We start from the raw sequence: 15856 nt of genomic DNA on the forward strand, positions 1-15856 counted from the left end.
GAGATCCTCTCTCAGCCTTGAATGAACATTCCAGGAGAGGAGAGGAACAACAAGAGAGGAAAACACCAAAACAATCTCACAGCTCTGACCTAAACCCGCGTAAATGTGGACGGACTAACATAAGGAGTATAGGAGAGGAAAGGTTAAGGATAAAAAAACACAGTACATGTATCTATAAGACATAACAATAATGGTAATAATAATAATATTAGAAGATCATACATAAAACATTAAATGTAAGAGGACACTATTTTCTGCCATAACACCCGTATTTTACATATTGATCATATTGTAGTCTTAAGGTAAAGGGCAGTTTTTCCAAACAGTCCATTTCATTAGACCTCGACAGTCCACTGTTCGTTGCAGTCATTTCCACATTTTGCCCATGACAAAATAGCTATTAACATATATTCCAAAATTTTCAGTATTTCTTTAGTAATCTTCTGCTAGAATGATCATGGTCAGTCTTGGTAGTCTCAGCCTGGCTTTCCCATATATTATTCCAATTATCATCAGATACCTTCAGGCCTGATTCCCTTTCCTGTTTATGTTTGACATGAGAAGTCTAGTACTTTTTGGATTTCTGTATTCTACTGAAAATATCAGTGATGTTTGCTATCTTTATTCTTATATGGATCAATAAATAGAAATGTCTAAGCAGTTGGTGACCAGTGTTCTCTCTGCAGCTCCAGCTGGGACGAGCATGTATTTGAGTTGGTGTTGCCCAAGGCCTGCATGGTGGGCCACGTGGACTTCAAGTTTGTCCTGAATGCCAACATCGTCAACATTCCTCAGATCCAGGTCACTTTACTGAAGAACAAAGCACCCGGGCTGGGCAAAGTCAGCGGTGAGGACACTGCTTTGAGATTTAGTCTTTATGAAAGCTGCAGTACTGGCAGATTGTTCTTTGCAGCAACAATGCTTTGATCAGGAATACCATATTTTTTTGCAATTTTGGTCTTTCAAGATGTTCTTCTTTCTGTCTTTCCAATATCAGCTGAAATGAATTGGGACGTTTGGAACATGGAATCCAAATCTTTGCTTGAATCTTGCTTCTCTTGTCTTTAACAGAGACAGCGGTGGACAGACAGATCTCGTTCCCTCTTTCTAACATCCTCCATGCCAACGGGGAGAGGAATGGTCAGCCTCTGCTCCATGACTTCACAGAGGACATACAGTTTATGGACATAGAGGAGACATCAGGTAAAGTATACAAAAAAAATACAGCCTGTATAGTTTGAGATTAGTTTTGCTTAATTTTGGATTTATAAATCTTAGTTTTTCTGACACAAACAAATCTCAAGCACTTAATTTGTCTTACTACAGCTTTTGCTTACTCAAAACATTTAACTAATTTCAAACATAAGCCCTTTCATCAGTGAGTGGGAACATGATATAGATTAAATTTCAGTGCATGCTCACAATTGTATCTTTTGGTTTGCATTCCATGTGCATTGTAGCAAAAGTTCAGCATGATCCAACTTTTTGGGTGGATGAAGATGCGTTTTTTTCACGGACCAAATGTGATTGAGGCGGAGGCTGCCTCGTAATTCTTTATGCAGGAAAACTGGCTTCATTTAGTGGACACAGTTGGACTAAATGTTTTCTTTCTTATTTATAGCTAAGGACTACCTGCTTGTCTCTGAAATAGTGTAATAAATAGCACTGATATCTGAAATTTCTGATCTACTGATTTTTTTTTTTAGAGGAGAAGGTTGCTCAACATTCTGAAACCTTTAAATATGTGTATTATCCACCCAGAGATAAATAGTGGTTCATGTGTTTGCTATAGGCTCCATGCTGTGTCCATTCTTGGAAGACCACAAGGAGGACATCCTGTGTGGTCCAGTGTGGCTGGCCAGTGGGCTGGACCTCTCTGGTCACGCGGGCATGCTCAGCCTCACCAGCCCCAAGCTGGTCAAAGGTAACAACAGTCATAACTACCTGTTTCTGTGAAGTCACTTGATGATTCCTGACCGCGCCGGAAGATCATCCGTTTAGTTTAGTGTGTGCTGGTGTTTCTCAGTCATTCTGTTCCTCCCTCCACTGCAGGCATGGCAGGAGGGAAGTACCGCTCCTTCCTGGTCCACATCAAAGCAGTGAGTGACAGGGGCATGGAGGAGAGTCCCCGGCCTGTGTTGAGAATGCCCTGTGCAAAGCCCCAGGGCACCAAAGCCCACTCACTGTCTACCCTGCTGCAACGGGCTCAGGCCTCTAAGGTACAAATTCATAGCTCCTAGTATTTTTAAAGATAGCTTTAGATTTAGTATCCCCCAAAAATGCCACCCCACCCCATCCCTTCAGGCCAAAGCCACTCCCTCAAAACACTCATGTACAGTGAGTGCACTGGCAGAGGGCTCACAAGTAGACAGGCAGGTCAGTCAACCAATCACTTCATTGGGACCAAATGAAATGATTGGCTGTGAAGTGTAAAGAGAACCTCAACAACGTAGCAAAAACCCCTCGTGAAATAAACTACTGACCCCAGCCATCATCAGATAAACTAAAATCTATGGAAAATAAATGAGAAAGTTTTAAAATCAGTAATGAGTACCAACAGGTTTCACAGTGCACTACCTAACTACAATCACATTCATTTATTTGTTTACTTGTGTGTGTGTGTGTGTGTGTAGGAGAAGGTCTCTGCAGTGAAGACGGAGAGCCCAGCACCTTCGAAGAAAGTAGAAAACCTGCAAGGCTGTGACCTGCTGCAGGAAGTTTCAGTCACAATCAGAAGGTTTAAGAAGACGTCAGTACCTAAAGAAAGGTCAGATCACTGCTGTGGGAGGGGACACCAGCTTCTGTTTGCACTGTTGTGGAAATGTTGTCGTAATGAACACTAAAGAAAAAGCAGTAGTAATACACATTGATCAGAAAAGTTTAGTTAAGTGTTAATAGTTACTGTGTCTCCTTGGATTGTTTTTGTCTCTACTGTACATATTGCAGATGCTGACTTTTAACCGGTTCTGTTCTTCTGTGCTTCGTAGGGTCCAAAGATGTGCTATGCTGCAGTTCTTAGACTTCCATGAGAAGCTGCTGGACGCGCTGTGTCAGAGGACAGAGGGCAGCTCGGCCACCGAGCACGCCCAAAGCCTCATTCTAGACATCTTGTGTTGGCTGGCTGGGGTTTTCTCCAACGGACCCTGCAGGTAGGACTAAAGCTCCAGCACAGGAAATGACACAGATCATCTAGGAGGTCTAGGTTGCACATTACGTCCACTTTGACATTTTTCAAAGACAAGTAATTTCTCCTGTTGCTTCTTTCTAGCTTAAGAGAAGGAAAGGAGGGCCTGCTGGTGAAAACCCGGACGCGGCTAACCGATATTGTGAGGATGTGTTTCTTCGAGGCCGGCCGGAGCATAGCGCACAAATGTGCTCGCTTCCTTGCACTTTGTATTAGGTAAGGTATTAGGCTGCTTGATTCGCTTCTAAATCCAGAGACAGAGAGGTAATAGGGAAGAATCACTTAGCCTTTCTAAGCTGCCTTTTTTTTTCTTTCTTAGTCCTGTACTTGGGACTGCTAGCCTAGCCATAACAAATTAAAAGTTTTGGTAATAATCACTTAGTTAACCTAGGTATGAGAATAAATAAAAGGAGTGCTCTCTCTTTCTCGCACGTACACATACTTATGCATCGCGTACAGACTTATGCATCTATGCCCACCGTTACCTCTCCCCCATCCGATTCTCCCTCACTCATGTCATTGGCAGAACTTCCTGGGCATTTATCCTTGTTCTGCTGTTCTGTTGTAGCCGGCGGTGGCGAAGCTTTGATTATTGGCTGTTAATTACTATCGAAGTTTCAAAGCTCAAATTTTAATTAATTAATTTCACCTGTATATTGAAGCAAACATCCTTGCAGACTTTTGTTAGTATTTGTGGTGTTTGCTGTTTAGTGAACCATACAATGTATTCTTTACCCTGAGAAAACCTGAACTTGCATTTAGTGCCATCTCCTGTGCACTGCCAAAATTTACTTGCCAATAAAGAGCGGGGGGGGGGTACAGTAGAAACAAAAGCAGAACTCATGATGGCTCTACCTGATGTTAATAAACACACGGTTTTGTTTCTCACTGTAGCAATGGGAAGGGGGACCCAAGTCAACAGGGTTTTGGCGCAAGTCTTCTGAAGGCTCTGCTGGACAATATGCCTTACTTGCCTGCAGCAGCAACAGGTGGTAAGTAACTGAACAACACACAGTACACCTTTCCCTTGTTTCTCTTAATGACACTACAGTGTTCGTTTTCTAACCTCTCTCCTGTCTGGTTTCAGGCTCAGTGTTCTGGTACTTTGTGTTGCTGAACTATGTAAAGGAAGAGGACCTGGCGGGCTGCAGCACCTCCTGCGCCTCCCTGCTCACCGCCATCTCTCGACAGCTGCAGGACCGCCTCACCCCACTGGAGGCACTGCTGCAGACCAGGTACTTCTGGAACTACTCCGTTCGAGAGTGGCTTAAAGCTTCTGCAGGCTAACGATGCACACATTCCCAGTCTTTACCACGTTTAGACTAAACATGGGCGGGCCACCCAGGGATATTAACGGCCGCCCAGGTATATTTGGCAACCCTTTTTAGCATTTTGCAGAGAGAAAGAGAGAGCGAAGTTATCTGGTATTACTTTACAAAACGCTGACACGGTGGATATTTTACAGCATACATATTAGTTTGGATTGTTTCGATAAGCTATGTCATTAACGAGCCTCCACCACATGCGGTGCATCTGCTGCTGAAAACAGATCATGGGTGGAAAAATCCAAAAGATGATTTCTGTGTCTTTACTGCAACTTTACAAAAATGCACTGCTGATGGAGAAAGTCGCAGAGCAGACACATACAGGGAGAGAGAAACAGAAAAATGCGAGTCAAGCCCGTCTGTTTGCTATAAGAGACCAGAGGTGTAGGGGAGTGTGTGAGTGTGGCTTGGTATTGTCACATTAGGACTGTCCTTACTTCCTTGATGTCTCGATCTAAACACAAACCTCTCCTCTTCCTTGCAGGTACGGCCTGTACAGCTCTCCCTTGGACCCGGTGCTCTTTGACCTTGAGGTCAGTGGTTCCTCCTGTAAGAATGCCTTCAACAGCAGCATCGGAGTCCAGTCAGATGAGATTGACCTCTCTGACATTCTCTCAGGTATTAGCCGTGCACTAATTCACATCACCTTACAGCCATGTAATTCTGCTGACTTTAAACCCCCCCTCCAGCCAGTTTTAACTGTCGTTCTTGGTTCTTTCTCAAACAGAGAATGGGGGGTGTGGTTAATAGTCGGACGTAATCAATTACCATGACAACCAAAAACTGACCGGCTGGAGTGTTCGATAACGATATGCTGTGTTAACATCACTACACTGTAAAGTTCAGTAACATTACACTTCGCTGTCTGGTAGGAGTAGCTATTACGTACCCATGATAGAAACTAATGCGCGCGAAAAATATGAAATATCATAGAAATGTCAAAATACACTGGAAGGGGGCTTTAACTGTCTTACTGTGGTATGAAGCTTTACATCAACCAGTTACTGAGTGCCAACCATCTGACACATGACATAAGATTACTTTCTTTGAACTTGTCCAATATATTTTGGTCACCCAATATCAGAGACCATGTCTAAAAAGGGCTTCAGTTACACTCTTCACCTGATATGAATGTAAACACTCTTGAATGCAGCACTTAAATTGTATTACTAGGGCAGCTTAATCTAATTTGGTTTAGGTGCAGGCATAACATATACTTTAAGTACATTTAGCACTGCAAATAGTAAATGTTCTCCTATATAATTGTGAAATGGGGAAAGCTGGAGAGAGTTGAACATGTGATTTTAAAGGTGACTCCTGAAGCTCAGATGTTTTCTTGAATGTTTTTTTGTTTTGGGTGTTGTGTGTCCTGCAGGGAATGGAAAAGTGAGCAGCTGTGCAGCAGCAGAGGGCAGCTTTACAGCGTTAACAGGACTCCTGGAGGTGGAGCCTTTGCACTTTACTTGTATCTCCACTAGTGATGGCACACGGGTGGAGCGAGATGACGCCAGCATGTTCACTGGTGAATATTACTTTCCTTTTTTTTTTTACTTGTCTAAGGCTCATGAACTGGTTTGCATGAACTTCTACTCTTTCACCCCAGTGAGTACATTTGGCGTGACGCCTGCGGTGGGCGGCCTGTCAACGGGAACGGTTGGTGAAGCTTCTACAGCGCTGAGCTCTGCTGCCCAGGTGGCACTTCAATCACTGTCCCACGCCATGGTGTCTGCGGAGCAGCAGCTTCAGGTCCTGCAGGAGAAACAACAGCAACTGCTGAAGCTGCAGCAGCAGGTGACAGACCATGTCTCACACAGGATGTTGCAGTGTTAGGATACGCATCAGTGGGACAGTTAGAGAAGGCAAATTACAAGTCAAATTCAAGGACAAAATCAGTGCTATGTTACATGGTAGACAGCGTTACACAGTCCCTTTTCCACTGTAACCCAGCATAACATGTTGTCATTGTCATGTGTTTTGTTATTATTTCCACTATTCCTTGGGGATAAGTTCCTGGAACTAAATTTAGCCACTGCTCAGGAGGTGATGCAAATGCAAGTTCAAGGTACTTGGAGGACTGTTCATCGATTGTATCAGCAGATGTGTTGTCACATCATACTGTAATAACAATGGAGAACTTAAGTTTAAAGATATCCAGCCTGAAAGAATCTGGCGGCCGTGACTGCTGACAAGACTATAACAAAACAAAGAAACAGTGTATGTAAAAAACTAAAACAGCTATGAGGTGGTTTGACATGTTGGACTCTTATAGATCTCTTACTGGCTTGTACTTGCCCCAGTAGCCCACTGGATTTAGTATAAATGTGAATAAAAATGAGTTGATCTGGCTCCTGCACTTGTAATGACATGTAACCAAAACATCTGTGTTTGTAAAATAAGGCCTTATAGGGTCAAGTTCAGGTACGAGATGGCCCAGGTTACAGGTTGTTAAGGTGTAAACAGTGTAGCATAAGGAACAACACTAGTTTAGCTTAGAAAATGTTCCCCTCAGAGAGGCAGGTTGTGTTAAATTGTGAATCAACACATAATCAATAAATTAATAACTATACTAAACATCCTGCCCAATGCTAAAGTCATGAATACACATTGCACCTCAGCAACAAGTCTACCACATCTTAGTTGTGTTATTGCCATTAGAATAAAATCAGTAACCTTTTAGTGTGATATCTTATACTTTTCTGAAGTAGGAAAATTTAGTACTTTTTCCACCACTGCTTCATAGATGATTTCTTATTGGACAGTGGTGCTGAGATTTGTTAAACTGGTTCCCTGGATGTGGTTGTTTTCTCTGTTGTTTTTATTTCTGTATCTTTTTATTCCAGCACGCATTGAGCTACACACATTTTGAACGAGGAATAGAATGAAAATATTCTTTGATTAAATGTTTAATAATAAATTAAGAAGTGATAATTTAATGTATGAGGCATTCTGGAAAATATAGAAAATTCCCAGCTGGAGCTGAAATTGAAACTTTTCATCACGGACGTGTGGTATATGTGACCACAGTAGTGTCCAGGTGTAGAATTTGTCTGTAAGTTGTTGTGCTGTTATAATGCCGGACAAGTGTTTTTATCCTGTGGTCAGTAATACCTTCTTGTCTGTGCTGATGACAGAAGGCCAAGCTTGAGGCCAAGCTGCATCAGACCACCTCTGCAGCCGCCGCCGCCTCAGGCGTGGGGCCCATCCACAACTCTGTGCCTTCCAACCCCTCCTCCGCTCCGGGCTTCTTCATTCACCCCTCTGATGTCATCCCTCCGACACCTAAGACCACGCCCCTCTTCATGACCCCTCCTCTCACGCCGCCCAATGAGGCGGTGTCGGTGGCCTTCAGCGCTGAGCTGGCTCACCTGTTCCCTGGCTCCATGATGGACCCTGGGCCTGTTAACCTGGCTGCACACAAGAACACACAGAAAGCCAAGCCGGTTAGTTACATGCAGCTCAATGCTTGGTTAGTTAGTGAGAGCCGAAACGCCTCTCAGACAGGTCTTTGTTTTGAACATTGTTACTTTTGTAGTAGTGACCAAAAAACTACCAAAGTACAAAAAGCTGCACCAAATGTTTGGTCAGATTTATATTCTTCCGTTGTTTTCACATTTTGCCAATTAAAGACAATTTTGTTTTAGCAGGTAGATGACTGTTGTGTTTAGACATCATATTATTTAAGAACTTTGGCTTCTGTTATTATTGACAATGAAACAAAGCTATTTCTGACCCCTAATAATGTAGTTCATAATGAATGGGCGGCCTTTTTTCCCAAAACAGGCCCAGCAATCACATGCGGTTGTTTTAGTAAAACCCTGTTTGGTCACGTAGTGAACGACAGTCCAGACTAGGTTAGACCAGGTTATTTCAAAATGCTAAAATGAGAAAATATTTACTTTTAAATTGTGAAATGGTTTCTTTTTGCTGCAGAGCCCCATGGGCAGTGGTCTGGCATTGGCCATTTCCCAGGCATCTCACTTCCTGCAACCTCCTCCACACCAGTCCATCATCATAGAGCGGATGCACTCTGGTATGTCTTGTAGCAATATTCCATTCCGTTTACTAAATGCTCCGTATTTGTATAGCGCCTTTCTAGTATTTTCTAGTATCTATTTATTTAGACTTGTACTTTCTAAAATGAATGTTTGAGGATAAAGAAAATGTATTCTGATAGTACTCTCAAATTATTTTGTTAAATTTGTTACAAGTAATGTTATGATATATATATATATACAGTATGGCAACTTAATTTAAAAATCTCAAAAAACTAAGTAAAATGTTTGTTCCCTTTCTTCCCAGGAGCTCGTCGCTTTGTAACGCTGGATTTTGGCCGTCCCGTCCTGTTGACTGATGCTCTGATCCCTACCTGTGGCGACCTGGCCTCTCTGTCCATAGACATCTGGACACTGGGTGAAGAGGTGGATGGACGCAGGCTGGTGGTGGCTACCGACATCAGCACCCACTCCCTCATTCTGCACGACCTGCTGCCACCACCTGTCTGCAGGTTCATGAAGGTCTGTACTACCGATACAACCAACTGGCTGTTCCTGTGTGAAACCAGTAGTCAACGTTGACTTTGTTTTAACATGGGAGTGTTTTCTTCTGTGGCTGTTGGTTTGCATATGTTTGGGCTATAGTGGAGGCTGGCATACCTGTCAGGATGAGACAACAATTGCAAACAAAGAGGTGTACTCAAATTAGGGCTGCAGCTAATGAGGATTTTAGTACTAGAAGCTTATATAGTATTTCATCGAGTCATTGATGCATCGTTTAAGAAGCACTTCTGCTTGGCGCCTGTAACGGGATCAGCTGTGCTCATTTATAGGTGATAGATATTTATTTGTCCTTTCCAAAATTCATAGTGTGGCATACAGCAAACATCAGACCAACAACCAGACAGCTGCTTTACAAACACAAACATCACCCGAGTGCTATAACGTTACAAGTTATACTACAGGCTCGTGCAGACTACACGACTTACAGTGTCGGCCGTCTTGTGACGGGATCTTGAAGTCTTTGTGGCGTTCACACTACGTGACGGATCGGTGACAGGGACACACACACACTACAGGAGCTGACAGCGGCTGTGTCACCTGACGCGGGTTTCCAAACCACGTTCTGTCAAGAAAACACACGTGAAATGGGAAATGAGCGATCCTGCACAGGAAACAGCTGTTTGTTATTATAAAGATGGCGATTATAAAGACAAAGAATCTGGCTGAAAGGATGGATTAGCACACGCAGGTAGCAGGGATTGTCTGAGCTACAGAGAGAGATCCAGGGGAGTTAGAAGGTGCAGCTCCCCAACACCCAGTTAACTTATGACGTTACAACCCAAACTCACGGCCCAACTAGGCGGAGAATTACAAACGCACGTGTGCACATTTTCAGCTGAGGACTGCAGCTTACTTTGGCAAGCCTTCAACTCAACAATAAGTCATGATGCTTTTTAGTAAGCAAATTAATCGATTAATCATTTCAGCCCTAACTCAAATGCTAATGAGCGTCTGGGAGTGTGAGAAATAACGAGCAAGTTAAGTTGCTTGAAACCTTGACGGAAGTGATATGAAAAAAAAGTACCAGGTAGCAAGTAAAGCTACAACTATTCCACAATGGAAAACCAAAAAAGGCGAGTAGAGTCTTAGAGTGGAAAAGGGCCATAATTTGTCAATAATCATAACCATTCACTCGTAACAGTGAGTTCAGCATTTCTAGTTTGATGTAGTACATCCACCTTTTTTAATGTCCTGCTCTATCCAGACTTCGATTGGTTGGTTCACACGTGACATTGATGAGCGCATTGGCTTTATGAAAAGTTGACCATATCACTAAATGGCCGGCTAGCCAAACCCAAACCGTGATTATCTTTTCCCTGTTGTCTTCCGTCTTATGACTACGGTTAACAGTTTATGAATGTTAGACATCATGGGGCTCCCAGTGGGAGTTTGCTGGCAGCTGGTTCTCATTCAGCAGTGGCAATTCTGAGTGGCTGCCACTGTGTGTCTCTCTTTTGTTTTGCATAGTTCATGGCTAACCTGATGTTTTGAGTTATATATGCTTTGGTTAGTCTTACAATGATGTATTCTCCTTATTTGCTTCCTTCTACTCTTAGATCACTGTGATTGGGCGCTATGGCAGCACCAATGCTCGAGCAAAGATCCCACTGGGCTTCTACTATGGCCACACTTACATCCTGCCGTGGGAAAGCGAACTTAAGTTGATGCACGACCCTCTGCGGGGAGAGAGCGAGGCGGCCAGTCAGCCAGATGTGGATCAGCACCTGACCATGATGGTGGCGCTGCAGGAGGACATCCAGTGCAGGTAAGACTGGACGAAAATTGACTCCAGCACTTTAATATTCCAGATATATTTCCAGTTTGTTGGGTTTGACTGACCATGCCTTTAATTCACCCAAAGTCTGTTCACTAGATCAGTCATTTTCTCAGGCTTTTATTTCATGGGAAACATGTTTGGGATTGTCTTGAAATTGTTCAGAAGTTGCGAGCTACAGTTCATGTACAGTATATGCACTATATTGCCAATAGTTTTAGGACACCCCTCCCAATCATTGAGTTCAGATGTTCCGATCACTTCCATGGCCACAGGTGTTTAAAATCAAGCACCTAGGCATGCAGACTGCTTCTACAAACATTTGTGAAAGAATGGGTCGCTCACAGGAGCTCTGTGAATTCATGCATGGTACTCTGATAGGTTGCCACCTGTGCAATAAGTCCATTCGTGAAATTTCCCCACTACTAAATATTCCACGGTCAGCTGTTAGTGGTATTAGAACGTGGAAGTGATTGGGAACAGAAACTCAGCCACGAAGTGATGGGCCCACAGAGCGGGGTCAGTGCATGCTGAGTGCAGAAGTCATCAACTTTCTGCAGAGTCAAGAGCTACAGACCTCAGAACGTCATGTGGCCTTCAGATTAGCTCTAGAACAGTGTGTAGAGAGCTTCATGGACTGCATCCAAGCCTTACATCACCAAGTGCAATGCAAAGCGTCGGATGCAGTGGTGTAAAGCACGCCCCCACTGGACACTAGTGCAGTGGAGACGTGTTCTCTGGAGTGATGAATCGCACTTCTTTGTCTGGCAGTCTGATGGACGAGTCTGGGTTTGTTGGTTGCCAGGAGAACGGTTCTTGCCTGACTGCATTGTGCCAAGTGTAAAGTTTGGTGGAGGGGGCGTTGTTTGTCAGGGGTTGGGCTTGGCCCCTGAGTTCCAGTGAAAGGAACTGTTAATGCTTCAGCATACCAAGACAGTTTGGACAATTTCATGCTCCCAGCTTTGTGGAAATAGTTTGAGTCCTGACCCCAACCCGATAGAACACCTTGAATTAGAGCGAGACTGCGAGCCAGGCCTTCTCGTCCAGCATCGGTGCCTCACCTCACAAATGCGCTTCTAGAAGAAAAATTCCCATGAACACACTCCTAAATCTTGTGTACAGCCTTCCCAGAAGAGTTGAAGCTGTTACAGATGCAAAGGCTGGGCCAACTCATATTAAACCCTACGGATAAAGAATGGGATGTCATTAACCTTCATGTGCATGTAAAGGCAGGTGACCTAAGACTCTTGCGTATGAGAACCTATTGTGTTTTACAGTGATCAGAAGCAGCACTTATTGTATGCTTTTATGAAAGCTCATTAAAGTCATTTTTCTTATCAACAAATTCCATGTAAAGACCAAAACCTGTGGCTGTGGCTTTCAGCTTGAGGCCCATTGGTTCCATAAATCCACATACATTAACTTCAGCACCTCTGATAAAGTGCAGCTCACAGTCCCAAACAGAGCAACTTTGCACTGGAAGACCTACATCTTTAAAAACAGCTCAACAATACGTAGTTTAAATTTGAAAAAGCCTCACTAATTTTCTAAAACAGCTGCTCACTGTAACTTTTAGCGGACGTTACTTAAACAGGAGGAAAGGTGAATTTTTAGGGAACTACAATCATTGTATTAATTCACATTTGGCACTCTCCTGTTGTTTACCAGGTACAACCTAGCTTGCCATCGGCTGGAGACCCTTCTGCAGAACATAGACCTGCCGCCTCTCAACAGCGCTAACAATGCCCAATACTTCTTACGAAAACCAGACAAAGTGGTGGAGGAGGACCAGCGCGTTTTCTCAGCCTACCAGGACTGCATCCAGCTGCAGCTGCAGCTTAACCTGGCTCACCACGCCGTCCAGCGGCTGCGCGTGTCACTGGGCGCCAGCCGCAAGTTGCTCCCTACAGCCGGGCCTCCAGAGTCCCTGGAGCTGGTCCACAGCTCCTCTACAGAGCAGCTGAGGACAATCATCCGCTACCTGCTGGACACGCTGCTCAGCCTGCTGCACTCCAACAACGGTGAGCGGGGAAGTGGACACAGCTTGGTCTGCCGGTTCATGTAGTGTGGTATTTTAGAGTTGACAGGGTTCAGATGCTTGGGTTGTTCCCAGTGGAAGATAGACAAAATCCTGCTTAATATGGTTGATTCACACTTCATTCATTCATGTGTCTGTATATTTTCAGGCCACTCTGTTCCCTCAGTGCTTCAGAGTACCTTCCATGCCCAGGCCTGCGAGGAGCTCTTTAAACACCTTTGCATCAGTGGAACACCTAAGATCCGTCTTCACGCCGGCCTGTTATTGGTGCAGCTCTGTGGAGGCGAGCGTTGGTGGGGCCAGTTCCTCTCCAACGTACTGCAGGAGCTCTACAACTCTGAGCAGCTGCTTATCTTCCCTCAGGACAGGTGGGGGCCATCAGATTGCATATAGTTCCCCACCTTCTATACAAATGTTGATGATTATGAAAGTCATCGAACAATAACGTTTTAGGTTTTCATTCTATCAAGCCTCATGTTGATCAAGCCTCATGTAAAATTTTTAGATAGCGAAAATTAGAGCTGGGTGGTATATTGAATTCATTTGATTAAATAATATTTTTGGATGATGTGGAAAAGGTCTACATTGTGAAAAATGAGTTGTATAAAGTTGTAGACTTGTAGCCTGTGTTACCTTTTCCAGATGTTTTACCCCAAACTGTAATTGGTGCTCTTTTGATAGGACTTGTTCTCCTGCAAACATCTCTGGTGTACTGCTCATCCATGTCAAGGCAGTGGTGGACGTATGCTGAATGTAGTAACTGCAGTATTTTCCATCTCGTTTCATCCCAGGGTGTTCATGCTCCTGTCCTGCATTGGCCAAAGGTCCTTGAGTAACAGCGGTGTGTTGGAGGGCCTCCTTAACCTCCTGGACAGACTGCTGTCTCCACTGCAGCAGCCACAAGCTGCTGCCCAGCGCAGGACTGAAGGTAAAGCGACAATCAACTGCGGCACGGTTACAGATGCATAGCAGAGCTTTCCAGACGTGTGACATGTAGCAAATGAGGTACAAGAGTTTGTGTTTGTGTGTTTTCCAGGTGTTTTGGATATCCCCATGATCAGCTGGGTAGTGATGTTGGTTTCCAGGCTGCTGGACTATGTAGCCAGTATAGAAGATGAGGCCTCAGGTGGGAAGAAGCATCTTGGAGGGAAAGAGCGGGAGAGAACTTTTACAGGTATATGAACTGCACAATTGTCCTTCAAATATGATGATTTCACCTTTCATCTGAGATCTACAATTTGCAGTTTTTATTCTGAAAAAGGACTTTACTTTTTGAAGAAGTGAAATTCAAAAACAGAAAAAAAAGGCATGTTTCATCAGGAGCTCATGTCATTGACAATTTATCCATCACCATTTCATCTTACGCTGCTCAAATCTCATTCAGGTTGTTGCCTTTGAAAATGGTACAATTGACCACACACATTACAAGCTTTTGAAAGAAGAACAATTATCTTTGATCACTAACCACAACAAGTAGGCTTGTTGAATATCCATTGTAAACTTTGAGACAATACAGTTCATCTCACTTCAGTGCTTACACTTCAACTTATTGTAAAGTTTTCTTTATTTCTTTCATCCATCCTCCCTTTTCGTTTTTGAATTGTGAAAAATGTTCAAACAATTATTTTTTTTTTTGTACAAAATTTATCTAATCCAAAAATTATAGCTGGTTGTCAAAGCAAAATGTGTCTGGCACAACATGGTATCCAGCTCCTCACACTATACCAGGCTGCCGGGCAGGACAGGATTATAAAACAATAAAATAAAATTATAGCTGTTTACATTAGCTGCCTTGAGTCACGACAGTCCCATAAACTGTGTGCATGAATGCACTCCTAACGTGCCTACTCTTCATGCAGTTCACACTTCTCCCAGAAACTGTTGTGCTTTAAGTCGGATTGTGCAACAGCAACCTGATGAGTGTTGTCGTTGGTCTGTCCTTCAGGTATTCAGTGGAGCTTTATAAATAACAGCCTGCAGTCTCAGAACTCCAGCAGGTCAGCTAAAGGCAGCAGTAGCCTGGATCGACTTTATTCCCGCAAGATTCGCAAGCAGCTCGTCCATCACAAGCAGGTAAATGTGTCTCATTCCAGCACACCTTCAAACCCAGACATACAAATGTGTTTAAATGGTCAAGTACAATGCAATGTATGAAAATGTGCATACAAGCCTGGCACAGGTCAGACTCATTTGCCCATGTCATGAAGCTGCAGTATGAATGTGTTGCTTGGAGGGAATGCTTTTACAGTGCTTATATTTATCATGCCCTTTTTATTGTAGCAGTTAAATCTATTGAAAGCAAAACAGAAAGCTTTGGTGGAGCAGATCGAGAAGGAGAAGATCCAGAGCAACAAAGGCTCCTCCTACAAACTGCTGGTGGAACAGGCCAAGCTCAAACAAGCCACATCCAAGGTGAGCTGCTCATCATTCACTGCTCTGCTGTACATTCAGTGTGCAGCACCATCCCATTCTGAACTCAGAAAGGACGTCTTAATGGGGTTCATACATAGGCTTGAAAGTTTGGAAGATGCTTCATTCACAGTTATGTTTTCCAGGTTAGGAATATGCTTGAATTTGAATATGCTCCTTGAAACATTCTGGATTTGAAGCTTAATGTCTTGTAATCAACACAGTCCCTCATCAGGATAGTGATTTTTCCAGATTAATACGTAATTTTCTGACCTAAAAACTTGACACATGTTTATTTTATGGTTGCGCTAGCCTCCCTCTGCCAGCGGGAACGTTACCTCCAGGCAATGACACAGCAGCAGAGGGAGGAGGACAGGAGGAAGGACTGATACTCTACATTCTTTCTAAACTTCACTCTGTCAGTAATATTAGGCTGTTTATTCTACTGACATGTCTACAGATTTGTTTCCACTGAGTTTATATAGTGACTTTACTGTTGCTGCTCTAGAAACAACATTCTGTTACGTTTAAAGTATAAATCACTTCTAAACCTGCCTGTTCTGAGTGTTA

General features: G+C 43.5%; 1 protein-coding gene across 1 annotated transcript in view; it reads left to right on the forward strand.

Annotated features, from left to right (window-relative positions):
* Positions 1 to 15856, forward strand: part of birc6 (baculoviral IAP repeat containing 6) — a 137552-nt gene that overhangs the window by 28963 nt on the left and 92733 nt on the right. The window contains exons 12-33 of the mRNA XM_046071381.1: positions 687 to 847; positions 1072 to 1203; positions 1793 to 1924; positions 2053 to 2219; positions 2634 to 2767; positions 2988 to 3149; positions 3269 to 3400; positions 4079 to 4176; positions 4272 to 4419; positions 4994 to 5127; positions 5885 to 6031; positions 6113 to 6300; positions 7641 to 7949; positions 8440 to 8539; positions 8809 to 9023; positions 10622 to 10830; positions 12508 to 12860; positions 13026 to 13245; positions 13669 to 13805; positions 13914 to 14051; positions 14823 to 14950; positions 15158 to 15289. Of these exons, the coding sequence (XP_045927337.1) occupies positions 687 to 847; positions 1072 to 1203; positions 1793 to 1924; positions 2053 to 2219; positions 2634 to 2767; positions 2988 to 3149; positions 3269 to 3400; positions 4079 to 4176; positions 4272 to 4419; positions 4994 to 5127; positions 5885 to 6031; positions 6113 to 6300; positions 7641 to 7949; positions 8440 to 8539; positions 8809 to 9023; positions 10622 to 10830; positions 12508 to 12860; positions 13026 to 13245; positions 13669 to 13805; positions 13914 to 14051; positions 14823 to 14950; positions 15158 to 15289 (3676 nt within the window). The remainder of the gene's footprint in view (positions 1 to 686; positions 848 to 1071; positions 1204 to 1792; positions 1925 to 2052; positions 2220 to 2633; positions 2768 to 2987; positions 3150 to 3268; positions 3401 to 4078; positions 4177 to 4271; positions 4420 to 4993; positions 5128 to 5884; positions 6032 to 6112; positions 6301 to 7640; positions 7950 to 8439; positions 8540 to 8808; positions 9024 to 10621; positions 10831 to 12507; positions 12861 to 13025; positions 13246 to 13668; positions 13806 to 13913; positions 14052 to 14822; positions 14951 to 15157; positions 15290 to 15856) is intronic.

This window comes from Micropterus dolomieu, linkage group LG15 (genome assembly GCF_021292245.1).
Source record: "Micropterus dolomieu isolate WLL.071019.BEF.003 ecotype Adirondacks linkage group LG15, ASM2129224v1, whole genome shotgun sequence".
Taxonomy (NCBI): domain Eukaryota; kingdom Metazoa; phylum Chordata; class Actinopteri; order Centrarchiformes; family Centrarchidae; genus Micropterus; species Micropterus dolomieu.